Source organism: Malus sylvestris, chromosome 9, assembly GCF_916048215.2.
Source record: "Malus sylvestris chromosome 9, drMalSylv7.2, whole genome shotgun sequence".
NCBI classification, from domain to species: Eukaryota; Viridiplantae; Streptophyta; class Magnoliopsida; order Rosales; family Rosaceae; genus Malus; species Malus sylvestris.
Window position 1 is genome coordinate 34,214,180 of NC_062268.1, and position 18,970 is coordinate 34,233,149.

General features: G+C 38.1%; 2 protein-coding genes across 3 annotated transcripts; one reads left to right on the plus strand and one right to left on the minus strand.

Moving 5' to 3' along the window:
• Positions 1–611: 611 nt before the first annotated feature.
• Positions 612–10,151, minus strand: LOC126581940 (long chain acyl-CoA synthetase 1-like). 2 transcript variants are annotated; one of them, XM_050245888.1, is made up of 21 exons: positions 9,989–10,119; positions 7,510–7,568; positions 5,956–6,123; positions 5,772–5,835; positions 5,573–5,662; positions 5,410–5,466; positions 5,219–5,267; positions 5,024–5,100; positions 4,875–4,914; positions 4,705–4,799; positions 3,182–3,349; positions 2,960–3,070; positions 2,739–2,826; positions 2,572–2,638; positions 2,423–2,498; positions 2,208–2,325; positions 1,700–1,945; positions 1,466–1,605; positions 1,194–1,376; positions 983–1,102; positions 612–878 (listed from the first exon to the last, which is right to left on the minus strand). In XM_050245888.1, the coding sequence occupies exons 3-21, from the start codon at positions 6,099–6,101 to the stop codon at positions 825–827; spliced, it is 1,989 nt and encodes a 662-aa protein (XP_050101845.1). In that variant the 5' UTR covers positions 6,102–6,123; positions 7,510–7,568; positions 9,989–10,119; the 3' UTR covers positions 612–824. The 2 variants fall into 2 exon arrangements, with proteins under 2 accessions (XP_050101845.1, XP_050101846.1); XM_050245889.1 differs by lacking the exon at positions 7,510–7,568 and having other exon boundaries at positions 9,989–10,151.
• A 4,166-nt stretch (positions 10,152–14,317) lies between these two features.
• On the plus strand, positions 14,318–15,964 carry LOC126634002 (uncharacterized). Its single transcript, XM_050304493.1, has 3 exons — positions 14,318–14,497; positions 14,570–14,739; positions 15,622–15,964. The coding sequence occupies exons 1-3, from the start codon at positions 14,318–14,320 to the stop codon at positions 15,962–15,964; spliced, it is 693 nt and encodes a 230-aa protein (XP_050160450.1).
• The last annotated feature ends 3,006 nt before the right edge of the window (positions 15,965–18,970 follow it).

The following is an 18,970-nucleotide window of genomic DNA, read 5'->3' on the forward strand; positions in this document are numbered from 1 at the left end:
ATATAAAGTCATTGGTTTACTCATTTTTACAAAAATAAAAAATAAAAATAATTTGGTGTCGAAATTAATTTATTTGTGGAAATGTTTAGAAACATAATTTACGATAAAATGAAGTTAGATAAAGTTAAAACAAACAACTAGGCTGTATCATTTAGAGATCCAAAAATCTCCTTGAAGTCTAAAGGTGTCCCTTATAACTTTTAGTTGTGGTGGAAGGCCCAACTCCCATTGGAGGTGCTCAAAAACACAAAACAATGTACTAAGTAGTACTGAAAGTGGAGTCAGGTAGAGGAAGCAGTTGTATAGTTGTAAAGTTGAGATGAGTTTAGCATAATTGCAGTAACATTCTGACTATATTATAGCGTAACAACAAAAGCTCGAAGAATACAAAATTACGTAACAAGTAGCATCCAAGTTCATGATCAACGCATTGTTAAAAGGGAGTTTTAATTAAAAGCTCCCGCTACTGTTCACTTTAACGAAAAATCATATTTTTACTCTAAAAAGTCAATCCTGTTACTATTCACTTACAACACCTTTTTGTCAATTCCGTTAAAACTCAAAGTTTTCAAGCTCTTTTCATTAGTTTTCCTTTATTAAAAAAAAAATAATTATCACTCTAACACAACAGGATTAAAACTTATTAAAATGCCATCAGCAGTTCGGTATGCATACATAATACATAAACACACATACACACATACACACATACACACACACACATCTATATATATATATGGAGCTCCTATGTTATACTGGTGATGATGACACTCGGAGAACCGCCACACATATGCCACCCTACTGATTTCAACAAGTCTACGACGTTAATTACTAAATTTTCTTCCATCCAGGGTATTGTAGAGTTGATCAATTTGAACCTGCATGTAAAATGCTTCGTTGTCAGTTGCTTTGCACTTGGTAATTAGCAATTAACTGTAATTTCGCAAGTGCGAAAGAGGGAACATATATGCAGCATGTATACCTGGTAATACTTGAGCAAGTGATTTCGTTTCTTCTTCAATGTTGCAGTCACCAAGTCTCTTTCCATGTCGAAGGGCCGAGGTTCTATGATGATTCCCTTGATGTATTGAAAGCCACTCAGCTGTTCGAGAACAAATCAAATGACACTAATCAATCACCTGATCTTGAAAATATTGGTTTAGTTTTTAATTAATTAAGATTCTTATAATTACCTTGTTCCTCTCAGCTATTAACTTAAGCTCAGCCATAATGTGATCTTTTAGCTGATCAAGAGAACAAAGATCCGAAAAGGAACCCATGTGACCGTTCAAATAAGCCCACTTCTTGGCGGTCTCTTCTTCCGGTACCACCACTGCAACAATCATCGACTTGAAGCTGTTTCCGTAGACCCAAATCTTCAAAAAAAGGAAGAAGAAAGCAGCCTCATTGAACAGCACGTTAGCATAAGCTCGTGAAACATACATGTAAAGAATTAGATGCTCACATCTTCAATAATAGAAGCAACGCCATAAACATTTTCCAAGTACTCAAGTGCAACATACTCTCCTTGTGAGAGTTTGATAAGATTCTTCTTCCTATCGATAACCTTGATGACTCCGTTCGGAAGTATTTCCCCTATGTCACCTGAGAAATGTTGTATGCCCCATCAATACATATATTTTTTCAATCAAATTATATTACTGGAAAAGGATTAATTATGATCATTAAATTAATTAACCTGTGTGGAACCAGCCATCTTTGATGGCCTCTCTTGTTAATTCAGGATTTTTGTAGTAGCCAGCAAAAACAGTCTTCCCTCTCACACATATCTCACCACACGGATGATCCCCAAGTGGATTGTAGCCCATTTCCGGAACCTCCTCCAGGCGCATCTCATTGTATACAGATACGGTGCCAACAGCACCAACCATGCACATTTCGTCAGGAAAGCCGAGAGTTGTCGGTCCGATAGTTTCTGTCAACCCTGAAAGAATTATCCACAACGCTCTTAATTACTTGAGCTAAAGTCCCCGTATTCCTATTTAGCTATATATGTCCAAACAAGATATATTCACGACATTATCCTATACACTAACTGGGACTTATTCTAGCTAATATTACCAAGGAGATTAACTTAGCTAAATTTCTTCTTAGAAAGGGATTTACAACTTAATCTAAAGCGTAGTAGATTTATGCATGCCTAATTTTCATAAATACTGTTTACTGCTAAAAACAGAGTTCTTTACCATAGCCTGTGACTACGAATGCGCAGCAGGTAACTCGCAAGAATTCTTCGATCTCAGAGCTCAAGGGTGCACCTCCAGATATTATAAGTCGAAGTTGACCACCTAACCTAGCTTTGACCTAAAAACGTTAACAACATAAGGTAAGACTATTGTTGTGTGCGGATATTTCCCTTTGAAATAAAAGTTATTAATCAGATGAAAAATAAAAATACAACCTTTCTGAAGGCCAACAGATCCGCTATGGGCGATGCGTATTTGTTTTTATACCCCCTATTCATCCAAGCAAGTTTGCTGTATAGCAAAAGAAAGATGTTAGCTTCGAACATAAGTGATGTACAATTAATAAAGTTGGAGGCCTACTTACTATTTGTAGAGAATGTCAAAAATCTTCCTTCTTCTTGGATTAAGCTCTAGCACTGCTTTCTTTATACCTGAAATACAGGTGAGTCTGAATTATTACACATATCTGAAATCCGCAAAAATGTATAGTTTAATTCTGCAGGCAGACAGAAAAGCAAAACTTCTTCCTGCCTTCATGTATTTTTTCAAAAACTCGAGGTACCCCAGCAAGAAGCGTTGGCTTTAACTCCACCATGTCATCCCTCAGTGCATTAAGATCCTTCAATTAGAGAATCAATGCAAACATAATTAACAGAGTTGGGAAGTTTATGGTAGGATTTTTCGTTAAGATGATATATGAAGGATTTGTTTTATAATCTCCCAACAAGATACAAAAAACTCAGGTAGCATACCCCATGATAATAGCCAACAGCAGCACCATTGCGGAAAAAATACTCCTCAATCACGCGGTCGAGGATATGAGCCAAGGGAAGGAAAGATAGATAGACATCATCCCCTGTCATCTACTCAACATCATAAATTAATGCACAAGTCATTATAACAGAAATTATTATGAGCTAACAAGGTAATTAGGTACCGCTTGAAAAACACAGGAAATGGTAACACATACTTACCTTGTCTTCAAATTGTTCCATAAAGAGATCAATCCCTCTCACTCCATATGCAACATTTTCATGTGTTATCACAACTCCTTTAGGATCTCCGCTGGTGCCGCTTGTGTACATAATGCCAGCAATATTATCTGTCGTTGGTGGAACAATCTCCGACGGATTTTGTTTACCCTGAAAACAAAAAACTCTATTCATAACTGGGTGAAAAAGCGAAAGGAGTAGCAATTAAAAGAAAACATTGCTAGTATTGGTCTATTTCAAAATAGTGCAAGGGTTCCTTTCCTTGCTATGAAACTGTTGATCCTAAAAACTACCAAGCCTACATGGCGCACAGGCCGAGTAATCTACGAGCTAACTACGTCCTTCGGTGAATGCGGGGTGTGCCAACTCGTTGGCCGAGGAGTAAAATTTGTTGATGTTGCGTTGGGTGCGCAGCTGACTTCTGCGTCTTGCGATTACGGTCGAGGAAGGAACACATCTCGACCTCTTAGGTTCTTGAACCTGAAGACAAGGCTACTATTCTTACAAAGTTCACAAATCGTCGTCGTCTGATTCGGTCACAGTGATCGTATTCGTCAGAGTAAACTCACACCGAATCGACACCAAAGTGTAAGGGCACAAATACTCAAAGCGGATATAAGTCTTAATAGTGAACGTGGCTCGGCCGTCTGAATGCCGAACTCTAAATCCCACTTGAGAGTATTCAATCATAAAATAACCCAGCGTGCAATGCGCCGAGCTCAGTAAGCTTTAACACCTCACTTCGCCGAGAAGGCTAATGAGATGACCTCGATCAATAATGATTCGGAAATCCTTCTCGACCGAGACTTGAATAGGTAACCAACCGTCCTCGCCGCAGTGTTGTTGATGCCAACGGAAGATGCTGCGAGATCGGCTGATTCTACGACGACAGAGCTATCTATGCCGACTGAAGATATCACCGGTTGCTTCACAGTGCTGTTGATGCCAATGGAAGATGTGTCAGCGAAAAGGGAAAATAAAAAATCTCAAAGTTGTTGAGAGAGTTTATGCTGGGCAATTGTGTGTTGAATTGGAGGGGGTTGAACAATGCACAGCCTCTTCTATTTATAGCATCAGATACTTCCTAAGTAGAGTTAATCCAAGTAGTTAAACCCTACTCGGATTAGGACTTCTTCTTCTAATCAAACACCATCTCGAGTACTCCTACTCCCATCAGGATTTTGTACCTAACCTTTCTATCAGGCCGTATTCAAAATGTGTCTCGACCTCCTCATCTCACCGGGACTCCTTATCACACCAGGATTTCTATTAACCGCAGAACTTCTCCCGCCTCTTCCTTATCCAGGCCGTTCCTTTTCCTACTAGGATTCAAACGACTCTAACCATGCGGCCCATGAACAAGACGACCCCTAGCAGTTTTTAAATAAATCCTTCCGGGCCGAGAATGATTCTACACTCGGCCCAAACCAATATTTTGGGCCTAAACAGAAACATACAAAAGAAAAAATTAAAATAGTTATGCTGGTTAACATAGAGAAACCAACCATCTCCGTGAACTCATTCCATGAGTACGGTTTTATCCCAATCTGCACTGATTTGTTCTTCTCTTCATCCGTCATTGAACTGAAGCAGACCATAACTGTAAACACAAACAAACTCAGCACAAGGTCTTTGAGCAGATGTAGGGAACATGAACTAATCCAGTCATTCTTACCTTTTATTCGTTTAGAAGATGTAGAATCAGGTTTCAGTAGCTGCAAAGTAAAGAAGTTGTATCAAATCAGAACCATCTAGTGCTTGTGAAAATGATTATGTGGAATTTAAGATTTGATAAAAATGCAGATCGAGATATTTGTTTCTCACTTCTTTCACTTTCTTATCTTGGACAAAAACAACGTCAAGCTCTGCGTGATCTATAATAAAGTTTACAGCTCTTGGACCTGCATCAACACATTCCTGATCACTTGAGAGAAGTTCAACTAAATCTCTTGACATCAATGAACCCCTCCAAACAGCAAGTAAAAAGAATCACTGTGATTATTTACGAATATTAATTACCAAGGGTATCGTAGAGAGGCACGCAAATCAAACTGTGAGCATTACAAGCCTACGGAAAATTTAAACAAGTTGATCATCACATGGTTGATCATACAAATCAATCATAATGAATAAAACATAAATATATATACACACATATATAAGAAATTAACAAATGAAAAAAGAGATTGAAGACGAAACCAAACACCAACCTCCATTGCCATAATCCACTGAGGACAATTTGCACCATAAATCCCAACCCGGGAACCCTATTCCCTCGTCAAATCCAAAAACGAGACTAGTTTCAGTTTTCAAAATCAACAACCACTGACTACTCAAATTGAAATCCCCTTGAATTATATTATGTGAACTTACAGGTTCAACACCGGATAATCGCAATGCAGAACCAACATCCAGAACTTCGTCATAAACCTCCTTGTATGTTTTCCAAGTGTAAGGCCCTGGCTAAAGAGCATACACAGTAATAAAGTCAAAACTCAGTTTCCATTTTTTACTGGATGTGATGGTGGTAAATTATCAGTGCATTACTTAAAAACTTTAAAATGTACTTCACCTTCCCATCAACCATTTTACGCCATCCAAGCATTCGATTTCCAGGATGCTTCTGGACAGATAGACTGCGCATCAAGATTGTCAAAGAAATAAACTATTAGAAGGTAACTAATGTAGTAAGCGTCTAATCAAATTACACACGTTCAAGTAAATCTGACATACTATAGGTAGAGAATTGAAAGTACCTAAAGAGGTCCCAAGATGAATTAATTTGGCGATCAAGCGGAGGAAAATCATTTTGGGCGAGTAAATTACGGTACACTGGACCGAGTGAAGGCTTGCCATCCTTGCCTTCTCTTCCTTCCTCCACTGCAACTGAGAAAATCTTCATTCTTTTTCGGTTTTCAAGAACCCTGAACGTATGAGTTAACAGTCAGCCGAAAAGTCCAGACACAAAGTACCATATGTGATGTGAACTTATGTGTGAAAATAAGCCAAGGTCTCGAGTTCAAACATTTATCTTCCCCATAATCGTAGCTTAGAGTAGTAATATCCATTCTAATCAAAGAACAAAAAACTTCAAGAAGTCCAAACAGAATTTAAGAAGATTGAAGAAGCACTATATACTTGTCAAGAGTCTAAAGCATCAAAATCAACGGTCAATTAAACCAAACCAAGAGTCATCATTTTAGAAAATGAGGTGGTAACGTAAGGAAAAGGATCCTCGCCGGATTCTTTTCCTAGGGATCCGAAGCCCCGTGATCATGACCGTTCATCTTACATCGTGCAGTCAGAAATCATTTGAAATCTAAAATTTAAAATTAAATATAAATAGTACCTAACAAAAAATAACCCCATAATGTATAATTAACGACCATGATCACGAGATCCTCTCGATGGAGATAAAAGGATCCGACCGTAACGTAAAGCCACGGAAAATAAGCCACCTTTTGACAAGCCCTCCGATATTCAGGCACATAAAAGTACGAGACGAAAAGTACAACTAATTTTTCTTCAAAAAAAAAAAGGTACAACTAATTAAGTAGCGACTTTGATTAAGGTTTTTTTTAGCAGAGTGAGGCGAATGTATAGGGAAGCAAAAGATTATGACTAGCTATAACTTCACCAACCAAAAAAATTAAAACAAAAGTATAAGTAAATAAATGCAATGAAAGAATTTGAGGAAAGCCTTTTGAGCTACTTAACCTAGGTTTTGAGCTAACTTCACCGATCCCCTTTCTTTTTAATAATTAACAATTAACAATGAACAATTTAACCATCAATGCTATCGTTAAAAAAAAATAAAACGAAAAAAGAGAGATCTTTTTTTTTTTAAATACAAATGAATTCATTAAAATTAAAATTAAAAATCACATGTAGATGGACATGGAGAGGGGTATAGTAAAGCAACACGACAAAGTAGATGATGAGAGCCCTTGACATTGAGAGTTGAGAGACAAATTAATAATCCTGACAACCGGAATTTAATATGCATACGATCCAACCAAACATGACGCTACAAACAAAACAAAATTTGGCAGACAAACAAAACCCTTGGCATTTGACCACCCAAACCCATCATTTTAAATACAGATTACTTAACATAACCATTTATAAATACATATATATATATATATATATATATATATGTATGTATATATCGTTATGAAGCGAAATGCACGCCTAAACATAGCTAGCCATGCACAAGACTGGCTAAACTTGCATGATTTTGTGTGTGTGTGTGTGTGTGTGTGTGTGTGTGTGTGTGAGAGAGAGAGAGAGAGAGATGAATTACTTACAGAGAGAACTGGGAGAGGGACGAGTATGGAAGTGAGAGACACCTTCACGAGCGGTGTAGCTTCAAAATATATTTATGAGTATTTATGAGAAAAGGAGAAGGCAATGGGGGTCGTTAATAATTAGTTAGTTGAAATAATAGGTGGGAAGGATGTAGGGGAATAAATTTAGGGGTGTGCTATAAATGTAGATAGCAAGAAGGAAATTTTCCAAGTTTTGTTTTTGTCCCCTTCAATATTATTATTTTTATCACAACATTTCTTTGGTGTACTAAATTAAACAACATTCAAAGTGAAACATGATATGTGCCCTAAACACGAAAGAAATCATTTTTTTGGAACTTTTGTGTATCTGTTAAGTCTTACGTTAATCAATGACATAACATAATTTTTTTAATAGGCCAATGTCAAGTAATGTTATCAATTAAATGAATAATAGATCTATTTATGGTCAATTAGCTTCAAGCCCTTTGACCATGTTCGGGTGAAAAAATTTCAAGTTCAAAGAACTGATGCCAAACTAATAAAGATGATCACATAATATTAGACAATAGGATTAGAAGTGCACAATACATGAGTATTAAAATGGCATGAAAGAGACAATTATGAATAACTCCTTCTAAATAACATAAGGATTTGTAATCACATTTATGGTGCAATTTAATCTCTCCTAAATAACATTTCTTGATTCATTACTTACTAACTCGAGCTCAGTTCCTTAGAACTTGGAAATCCGTCACTCAAGGCCTGGTAATTTTGTTTGTTATGGTCAATATATATCCTACTAATAGATCCGAATGAACCATTTCTCTCAACCGATGACTCACTGAGTCACAACACTACTTCAAACCTCAAAGTGCAGATGGTCTGCAAAACCTACCCAGATAGAGAGCTTTTATTACTTATTTCCCATTGACGTAATGCAACTCGGGGAAGTTGCACCGGTAAAAACCAATAGTCATTACATACGCACCTTAGTTAAGTCACATCCATCACCCAAAAAGACCAAGATAGCTGAATAACTCGACCTTATAATTAGTGTTAATCCTCACCCATTGGTTAACAATATGCAATGATATATGGGTCACATCTTCTTATCCTTTTGGATAAATTAGTTAGTTGCCGGATTTCTTTGTATATACTTAGCAATATGTGTCTGCAAAGTTTAAGCATACTTTCTTGCTTTCGATTATTGTGACGACCCGTCTCTAAATTTCTATGTAATTTTTTCCCCGAGTATGTAAATTGACATTTATGTCATTGTGGCCAAAGTGACGTGGATGTGGACGTGGTTATTCAGCTTTAATTTATTTTTCTTGTTATTGTAATTAATTAGTACTCATTGTTACGATTGTGTGAGCATGAATTAGATCCGAATTGGATTTGTAATGAAAAAGTTATGCACAGTTAAAGTATGTTAACAACGGATAGAGTTGTACACGTGTGTGTTAATTTATCAGAAATCATTTGAAATTTAAAATTTAAAATTAAATATAATAGTACCTAACAAAAATTAATCGCATTATGTATGATTAACGGCCATGATCACGAGATCCCCGGATGGCCGGGAAAAGGATCCGGCCGTAACGTAAAGCCACGGAAAAACAGCAACCTTTTGACAAGCCCTCGGAGATTCAGGCACATAATATGCATGACTACTTTCAACTAACTAGTTAAGGCAGAAAAGTACGAGACGGAAAGTACAACTAATTTTTCTTTAAAAAAAAAAGGTACAACTAATTAAGGAGCGACTTTGATTAAGGTTTTTTTTAGCAGAGTGAGGCGAATGTATAGGGAAGCAAAAGATTATGACTAGCTATAACTTCACCAACCAAAAAAAATTAAAACAAAAGTAAAGTAAATAAATGCAATGAAAGAATTTGAGGAAAGCCTTTTGAGCTACTTAACCTAGGTTTTGAGCTAACTTCACCGATCCCCTTTCTTTTTAACAATTAACAATTAACAATTTAACCATTAATGTTATCGTTAAAAAAACAAAAAGAAAAAAGAGAGATCTTTTTTTTTTTTTAAATACAAATGAATTCATTAAAATTAAAATTAAAAATCACATGCAAATGGACAGGGAGAGGGGTATAGTAAAGCAACACGACGAAGTAGATGATGAGAGCCCTTGACATTGAGAGTTGAGAGACAAATTAATAATCCTGACAACCGGAATTTAATATGCATCCGATCCAACCAAACATGACGCTACAAACAAAACAAAATTTGGCAGACAAACAAAACCCTTGGCATTTGACCACCCAAACCCATCATTTTAAATACAGATTACTTAACATAACCATTTATAAATACACACACACATATATATATATATATGTATGTATATATCGTTATGAAGCGAAATGCACGCCTAAACATAGCTAGCCATGCACAAGACTGGCTAAACTTGCATGCTTTTGTATGTGTGTGTGTGTGTGTGTGAGAGAGAGAGAGAGAGAGAGAGAGATGAATTACTTACAGAGAGAACTGGGAGAGGGACGAGTATGGAAGTGAGAGACACCTTCACGAGCGGTGTAGCTTCAAAATATATTTATGAGTATTTATGAGAAAAGGAGAAGGCAATGGGGGTCGTTAATAATTAGTTAGTTGAAATAATAGGTGGGAAGGATGCAGGTGAATAAATTTAGGGGTGTGCTATAAATGTGGATAGCACGAAGGAAATTTTCCATGTTTTGTTTTTCCCCTTCAATATTATTATTTTGATCACAACATTTCTTTGGTGTACTAAATTAAACAACATTCAAAGTGAAACAGGCTATGTGCCCTAAACACGAAAGAAATCATTTTTTTGCGACTTTTGTGTATTTGTTAAGTCTTACGTTAATCAATGACATGACATAATTTTATTAATAGGCCAATGTCAAGTAATGTTATCAATTAAATGAATAATAGATCTATTTATGGTCAATTAGCTTCAAGCCCTTTGACCATGTTTGGATGAAAAAATTTCAAGTTCAAGGAACTGATGCCAAACTAATAAAGACGATCACATAATATTAGACAATAGGATTAGAAGTGCACAATATATGAGTATTAAAATGGCATGAAAGAGACAATTATGAATAACTCCTAAATAACATAAGGATTTGTAATCACATTTATGGTGCAATTTAATCTCTCCTAAATAACATTTCTTGATTCATTACTTACTAACTCGAGCTCAGTTCCTTAGAACTTGGAAATCCGTCACTCAAGGCCTGGTAATTTTGTTTGTTATGGTCAATATATATCCTACTAACAGATCCGAATGAACCATTTCTCTCAAGTCTCAACCAATGACTCACTGAGTCACAGTACTACTTCAAACTTCAAAGTGCATATGGTCTGCAAAACCTACCCAGATAGAGAGCTTTTATTACCTATTTACCATTGACGTAATGCAACTCGGGGAAGTTGCACCGGTAAAAACCAATAGTCATTACATACGCAACTTAGTTAAGTCACATCCATCACCCAAAAAGGCCAAGATAGCTGAATAACTCGACCTTATAATTAGTGTTAATCCTCACCCATTGGTTAACAATATGCAATGATATATGGGTCACATCTTCTTATCCTTTTGGATAAATTAGTTAGTTGCCGGATTTTCTTTGTATATACTTAGCAATTTGTGTCTGCAAAGTTTAAGCATACTTTCTTGCTTTCGATTAATGTGACAACCGGTCTCTAAATTTCTACGTAATTTTTTCCCCGAGTATGTAAATTGACATTTATGTCCTTGTGGGCAAAGTGACGTGGACGTAGACGTGGTTATTCGGCTTTAATTTATTTTTCTCGTTATTGTAATTAATTAGTAATCATTGTTACGATCGTGTGAGCATGAATTAGACCCGAATCGGATCTGTAACGAAAAAGTTATGCACAGTTAAAGTATGTTAACAACGGGTAGAGTTGTACACGTGTGTGTTAATTTATCAGTGTTGGAAACACTGTTTTTGATAAGGAGATGGATTTTTGTGTACGACTTACTGTACAAAATTTGAAAACCTTATCATTTTTCTTCTTTAAAATTGACCTGTGTACCCATTCCCCTCACCAATCAGTTCATTTCCTTAATTCCTTCACCCAATCAGATTTTCTTTCTTTTCCACCAATCAGATCACTCTCTTTCCTCTCTGCCCAATCAGAAAGATGTCTCTCTCTCTCTCTTTCTCTCTGTGTCATCTTCTCCTTCTCTCTCTCCCTCGCCCGTGACTCTCTCCCCTCTGCAACACACACACACACACACACCATCATCAAAACTTGCAGATTAAACGCAAAAACACCACCATCACACTCATCTCGAACACGAACTCATCCGTACCAACCGATCATGAAATGATCGAGATTTGAACCTCCAACTTAGAGCAACCCAGAGCTCCGACTTGGGTGGAGTTTTCCCCGACGAGATTCCGTTCGATTCACACGATTTTGGGAGTCTTGGAAGCTTCTAGGTGACTCCCCAAGGCCATTAGCCTAGTTTTGAAGTGGAGCCAACGAGGAGACCCTCGGGTTTGAGACAATGAAAGTAAGGCCGAGAGTGTCGAGTGGATTTTGATCCATTTCCGTCCACGTTTTGGACTTTTAAGAGGTAAAATCTTATTATCCTCTTCCTGGGCTTCAAATCCATACAAAGTTCGTTAAAAATGGTTAAAAATGAAGAAGTATGGCGTTTTGAAAATGTTCCAGAAACTGGCGAGCTTTCCCTAGTTTTCGACGAACTAGACAACGGTGGATGGCAGAAGAAGACCGAAGAAGAAGGGGAATATTTTGTTATTCGACGAACTAGACGGCGGTGGATGGCAGAAGAAGACCGAAGAAGAATGGGAATATTTTGTTAAAGTTAACATAATATTCTAACTCCGTTAAACTTAACGGAATATTCAGTCAGATTCTAACGGAATATTCCTTGGAGTCTATTAGCTTCTGTCAATGCATGGCCTGCACGTGTGGCCATGTCTTGGCGACGAGTCCGGCCACCAGTTGACGAGTGGTTGACATGTACGGGTCTGCGTTGTCGAGTAGAATGTTTTCGTATATTTAAACCCTATGTATGAGCAAACTATGGGGGGTTTCCTAGCCTCTTTGTGTGTGTGTTAATTAATTTATTATTTTATTATTTTACATATAGGAGAAAATTATCTTGAGGAAGTACGAGGTCAAGTAAGGCAAGGAGGCTACGATCCAACCACTTATTAGTGAATGGGCATTTGTTTTCAGATATATATTTATACATTTTTTCGTACAGATTGCAATAGGCAACTCCGACTTGTATGTGACCGCGAATAGCGCTAGTCTTCACATGATTATAGCACTAGAGCGTATATTATGATTACACCCAGTCCTGTCGTACAAGTTGCATTAGGCAACTCCGACTTGTGTGCTAACATAGATTAATGAGCATCAGTTAGTCATACATGTTGCATTAGGCGACTCCGACTTATGTGCTAGCATAGATTGATGAGTATATGATTTTATTATGCTACTGTCAAGATATTGTGATTGGCATATTTATGGATTTATTGTTGATTTGAATTGATTTTTGTACTTATATCTAGTATGAATTATAAACCTTTGTTTTTGCCCACTCACCCTTCTATTTTTCGCCCCTCCAAGTCTTAGATAACTGAATTCTCTGTGGCATACGAGGAAACTCCGGTGGATTCTGACATACCTAAATAAATGTAGGGAGCTTTTCCCGGTTATGTATTAAGCACTTTAATTAGTTTCGACTGCACTACTTATGTCATCTATGCTCTGAACTTTTGTGCTTTATAGGTTCTTTCCACTTTTGCGCACTCTTTACTTAGCCTAAATAAATGTTCATTTACTTTAAATTTATCCATATTTTTATGCTTTACTTTCTTTTTTGGTTACGTCACCTTCGGGTGACGGCCAGCATGCCTCGACTCCGGTCGGGGTGTGTCAGTTTGGTATCAGAGCATAGGTTTGGCAGTTCTGCATCCTTCGTATATGCTATAGGTTCTAATAATTTATGATCTCTTATGTCACAATCATGCCACCTCGTAGAGTGCCACCTATCCCTTCTGAGACTAATTTCCTGATTTTGGGCAACTCGGTGAGGCAATCGCCAGCGCCATTCAGTCCACACTTCATTCTTCTCAGATGACTACCCCAGAGACTATGACCCATCTTCAGATAAATAATTTCTTTGGCAATGAGGGACTCGAGAAATCTGAGGTTTGGATCAACCATGTTGAGAAGATTTTCCGAGTTATGCAGGGACAGGAGAATCTTCCAGAGGAGAGATGGGTCAAGACAGTGACTTGGTTCTTCCATCTTAGAGTTGGATCATGGTAGGCTCAAGAGTCATGCCTGTTGTCTACTCAAGATGCCATGAATTGAGATGTTTTCAAGCGTCTATTTGAGGTTAGATTTACACCTCTAGAGTACAAGGATCGAAAAAGAGAAGAATTCACAGAGCTGAAGTAAGGTAAAATGTTAATCACAAAGTACCACCGAAAGTTCACTGACTTATCCCGTTATTGTCCCAAGATCGCTGGGAATCCCAAAGGGATGCTCTATTATTTTAAGAAGGGGACTCGTAAGCGACTGAGTTCTTTGGCGACTTTTACTCCATGCTCTACCCACCAAAAATTCTTTGAGGTTCTGCTTCGTGTTGAAGATTCCAAGAATGCTCCTGATGATGATGATGATGATGATGATGATGATGATGATGATGATGATGATGATGATGATGATGATGATACTCAGAGGAATAATAATAGAGGGTAGTCATCTTTTGGCCCTCGAAAGACTCAGAATTTCAAGAGAAGTGGTAATAATTATGGATAGTCAAGCAGTGGTTCAAGTTCCAATATGCTGCGAATGGGCGGCAATTCCACCGGTCATTCACGTTTTTAGATACAAAGGAACCCTAGCAATTCTGGTGCTCCGCTCTGTCACAAATGCAATAATCGTCATTATGGTGAATGTAAAAGAGGAAATAGTGGGTGTTATACTTGCGGTCAGATGGGACACAGAGCTACTAAATGTCCTATGAATCAGAAACCTTAACCTCTTACTTTACCACCTACAGTTCTTCTCTAGTAGATTCAAGGACCTGGTACCTATCAGCAGACAAGTTATGGGGGTGCTTTTCATTATCAAGGTGACATACCCCAGCACCAGGGAGGAGCATATCGGTACCCGCCTAATGTTCCCTATTACCAGGGCAGCTATCCACAGTACCAAGGGGTTAGCACAATGGTATGCTAAAGGACAATACCAGAATGTTGATGTAGCTTCCAGCAGTGGCGGCTCGACCAGGAAAACTAATCAAACCAACCAAGGTCAAAGTAATCAGGGATGCAGAAACTAGGAAAATAGGGGTTGAAGATGCAGACAACAAACGCAGGGTCGCCTCAACAACATCACATTGCAGGATGCTTAAGGTAACCTCGACTTAATTATGGGTAAGTTGAATGTTTTTTGCCATCTAGCTAGAATTTTAATTGATTTGGGTGCTACTCATTCAGTCATTTCCCATATGTTTGCTCAAAAGTCTCAACCTTACCCCACTCATCTCGGTTATGATTTGGAGTTCTCGATTCCTAGGGGTGAAACTTGTTATGTTAGTTAGGCTCCTTATTTTGAGTTCTCGAGTTCTCGATGCCTCGATAAGGATTGGACACCCTCGGTACCGACCCTATTTCTTTAACTCCTTATCGTATAGCTCTTGCAAAGTTAAGGGAATTAAAAACCCAGCTGCAAGAACTTGTTGATAAGGCATTTATTCAGCCGAGCACTTCTCATTTGGGAGCTCCAATCTTGTTTGTGAGGAAGAAAGACGGAACTTTGAGGCTATGTTTCGATTATAGACAGTTGAATCAGGTGACGATTAAAAACCTTTATCCGTTGCCTCGTATCAATGATTTTTTTTATCAGCTCTGTGGTGATTGCATTTTCTCGAAAATCAATCTAAGGTCCGGTTATTATCAATTGAAGATCAGAAGTGATGATGTTTTGAAAACAGCCTTCCGAACTCGATATGGTCATTATGACTTTGTTGTGATGCCATTCGAGGTTAACTAATGCTCTAGCAGCTTTTATAGACCTGATGAATAGGGTATTTCATCCATACTTTGACAGGTTCATAATTGTCTTCATCGACGACATTCTAATGTATTCTAAGAACAAGGCTGACCATGCTAGACATTTACGTCTGGTTTTGAAGAAGCTAAGGGAGAATCAAATGTACACCAAATTCAGTAAGTGCCAATTCTGGCTGGATCAGGTGTCCTTCTTGGGACACGTGATATCAACTCAAGGTGTTCTCGTGGATCCTAAAAAAGTAGCAGTAATGGAGAATTGGGAGCAACCTCAGACGGTCACTGAAGTTAAGAGTTTTCTTAGTCTTACGGGCTATTATCGACGCTTTGTGAAAAACTTCTCAACCATAGCCTTGCCTCTGATAAGGTTGACCAAGAAATGAGTTAATTTTGAATGAAGTGATGAATGCAAACATATTTTTCGACAATTGAAGTATCGTCTCACTCATGCATCTATTTTGGCACTTCCCGATGACAGTGGGAATTTCGAGATCTATAGTGACGCCTCTCTAAATGGTCCGGGCTGTGTGCTGATGCAGCATAGAAAGGTGCTTACGTATGCTTCACGACAATTAAAGCCCCATGTGGTGAATTACCCTACTCATGATCTTGAATTAGCAACTGTTGTTTTCGCTTTGAAGATTTGGCTGCACTATCTTTATGGGAAAACATGTCGAATCTTCACTGACCATAAAAGCCTTAAGTATATCTTTACTCATAAATAACTTAATCTTCAGTAGCATAGATAGATGGAATTGATCAACGATTATGACTGCACTATTGAATATCACCCTAGTCGTGCGAATACTGTAGCAGATGCTCTTAGTAGGAAATTTCACAGTCGACTCAATGCTTTTTATGCATGTCGTGTTCCTCTTCTCACCAACCTAAAATCTACTAAAACCACTTTGGGAGTGGATTACCAGGAAGCTCTACTTGCCAACTTTCAAATTAGACCAGTTTTATTGGTTCGTGTTCTCGAGGCTCAGATGAATGACTTAAAATCCCAGGAGTTAAAACAAGTGGTGTTGAACGGCAATATGGGAGATCTCAGGATTCGAATACCTGAGGGTATGCTTATGCAAGGCGATCGAATATATGTACCAAAGGTTGAAGAACTAAAGAAAGAAATACTCGATAAAGCGTATATCTCAGCTTATGCGATGCATCCCAGGAGTACTAAAATGTATCATATTATCCAACCTTTCTACTATTGGCCAGGAATGAAAAGAGAAATTGCAGAGTATGTGAGTCGTTGTTCGGTCTATTAGCAAGTCAAAGCGGAGAGAAAGAAACCATTTGGGTTGCTACAACCACTTCCTATACCTCAGTGGAAATGGGAAGATATCACAATGGATTTCGCGTACTGCCTCGTACGTGTAATGGCTATGACGGTATTTGGGTGATTGTAGATCGGCTTACAAAGTCAGCTTATTTTCTACCTGTTTGTGAAAACTACTCTTTGAGTTGGTTAGTCGAACTTTTTATCTCTGAAACTGTCAAGTATCATGGTGTTCCTGTAATATTATTTCTGAATGGGACCCCAGATTTACTACAAAATTCTGGGTAGCTTTTCAAGAAGTTCTAGAATCGAAATTACTCTACAGCACTACTTATCATCCTCAAACCGAAAGGCAATCAGAGAGAGCTATCCAGACGTTGGAAGACATGTTAAGATCTTCAGTCCTGCAGTTCGGAGACGCATGACACAAACGCTAACCTTTGATAGAATTCGCCTACAACAATAGCTTTCACTCCAGCATTGGTATGTCACCATTTGAGGCCCTTTATGGGAAACCATGTCGTACACTGTTGTGTTGGTTCGAGGTAGGCGAAAAAGTTCTGGTGGGCCCTGAAATTATGGATGAGACGACACATAATATCCAAGTGATAAAGGCTTACCTAAAAATAGCACATGATCAATAAAAGAGTATATCCGACAGACATTCGACAGACAAAGTATATAATGTTGGAGATTGGGTATTCTTAAAGTTGTCACCTTGGAAAGGCGTTGTACATTTTGGGAAGAAAGGAAAGCTAAGTCCTTGTTACATCAGACCTTATGAGATTATCAAGTGAGTTGGTGAAGTTGCATACCAACTTAATCTACCTCCAGAGTTGTCAAGAATGCATAATGTGTTCCACGTGTCCATGTTACGGAGATACATCTCTGATCTGTCACATGTGATTCTTCCTCAACTGTTAGAGATTAACCCAGATTTGGCCTATGACGAGGTTCCAGTGACGATTCTGGACTGGAAAGACAAAGTTCTCAGGAACAAGACTGTTAGTATGGTGAAAGTCTTATGGATGAGCCACTCTGTTGAGGAAGTTACCTGGGAGACAAATGAGGGTATGTGAGATCTATATCTACGTCTGTTCTTTAATTATGATCTTTAGTAGTGTTGAAATTTTGGGGATGAAATTTTCTTAAGGGGGTAGATTGTGACGACCCACCCCCAAATTTCTATGTAATTTTCTCCCCAAGTGTGTAAATTGACATTGATGCCCTTGTGGGCAAAGTGACGTGGATGTGGTTATTCGACTTTAATTTATTTTTCTCGTTATCGTAATTAATTAGCACACGTTGTTACAATCACGTGAGCATAAATTAAACCTGAATCGGATTTGTAACGACAAAGTTACACACAGTTAAAGTACGTTAACAACGAGTAGATTTGTACACACGTGTGTTAATTTATTAGTGTTGGAAACACTGTTTTTAATAAGGAGACAAATTTTTGTGTACAATTTATTGTACAAAATCTGAAAACCTTATTGTTTTTCTTCTTTAATATTGACCCATGTATTCATTCCCTTCACCAATCAGTTCATTTCTTCAATTCCCTCACCCAATCAGATTTTCTTTCTTTTCCACTAATCAGATCACTCTTTCTCTCCTCTCTACCCAATCAGAAAGTTGTTTTTCTCTCTCTCTCTCACCTTTTCATTCTCTCTCTCATATCTGCAGTGTGCGCACGCACACACACACCATCATCAAAACTTGTAGATCGAACCCATTGTCACACTCATCTCGAACTCACGAACTCATCCGTACCAACTGATCATGAAATGATCGAGATTTGAACCTTCAACTTGGAGCAACTCAGAGCTCACACGGTTTTGGGAGTCCGTTTTGGGCCCCGACCACGCCCTCACGGTTTTGTTTCTGGGAACACACACAAGAATTTCCCAGTGGTCACCCATCTTGGGATTGCTCTCGCATGAACTCACTTAACTTTGAAGTTCCTACGGAACCCGAAGCTAGTGAGCTCCCAAAAGGCCTCGTGCTAGGTAGAGATAGGAATATACATATAAGGCTTACATGATCCACTCTCCTAGACGATGTGGGATGTTACAATCCACCCCCTTTAGGGGTCTGACATCCT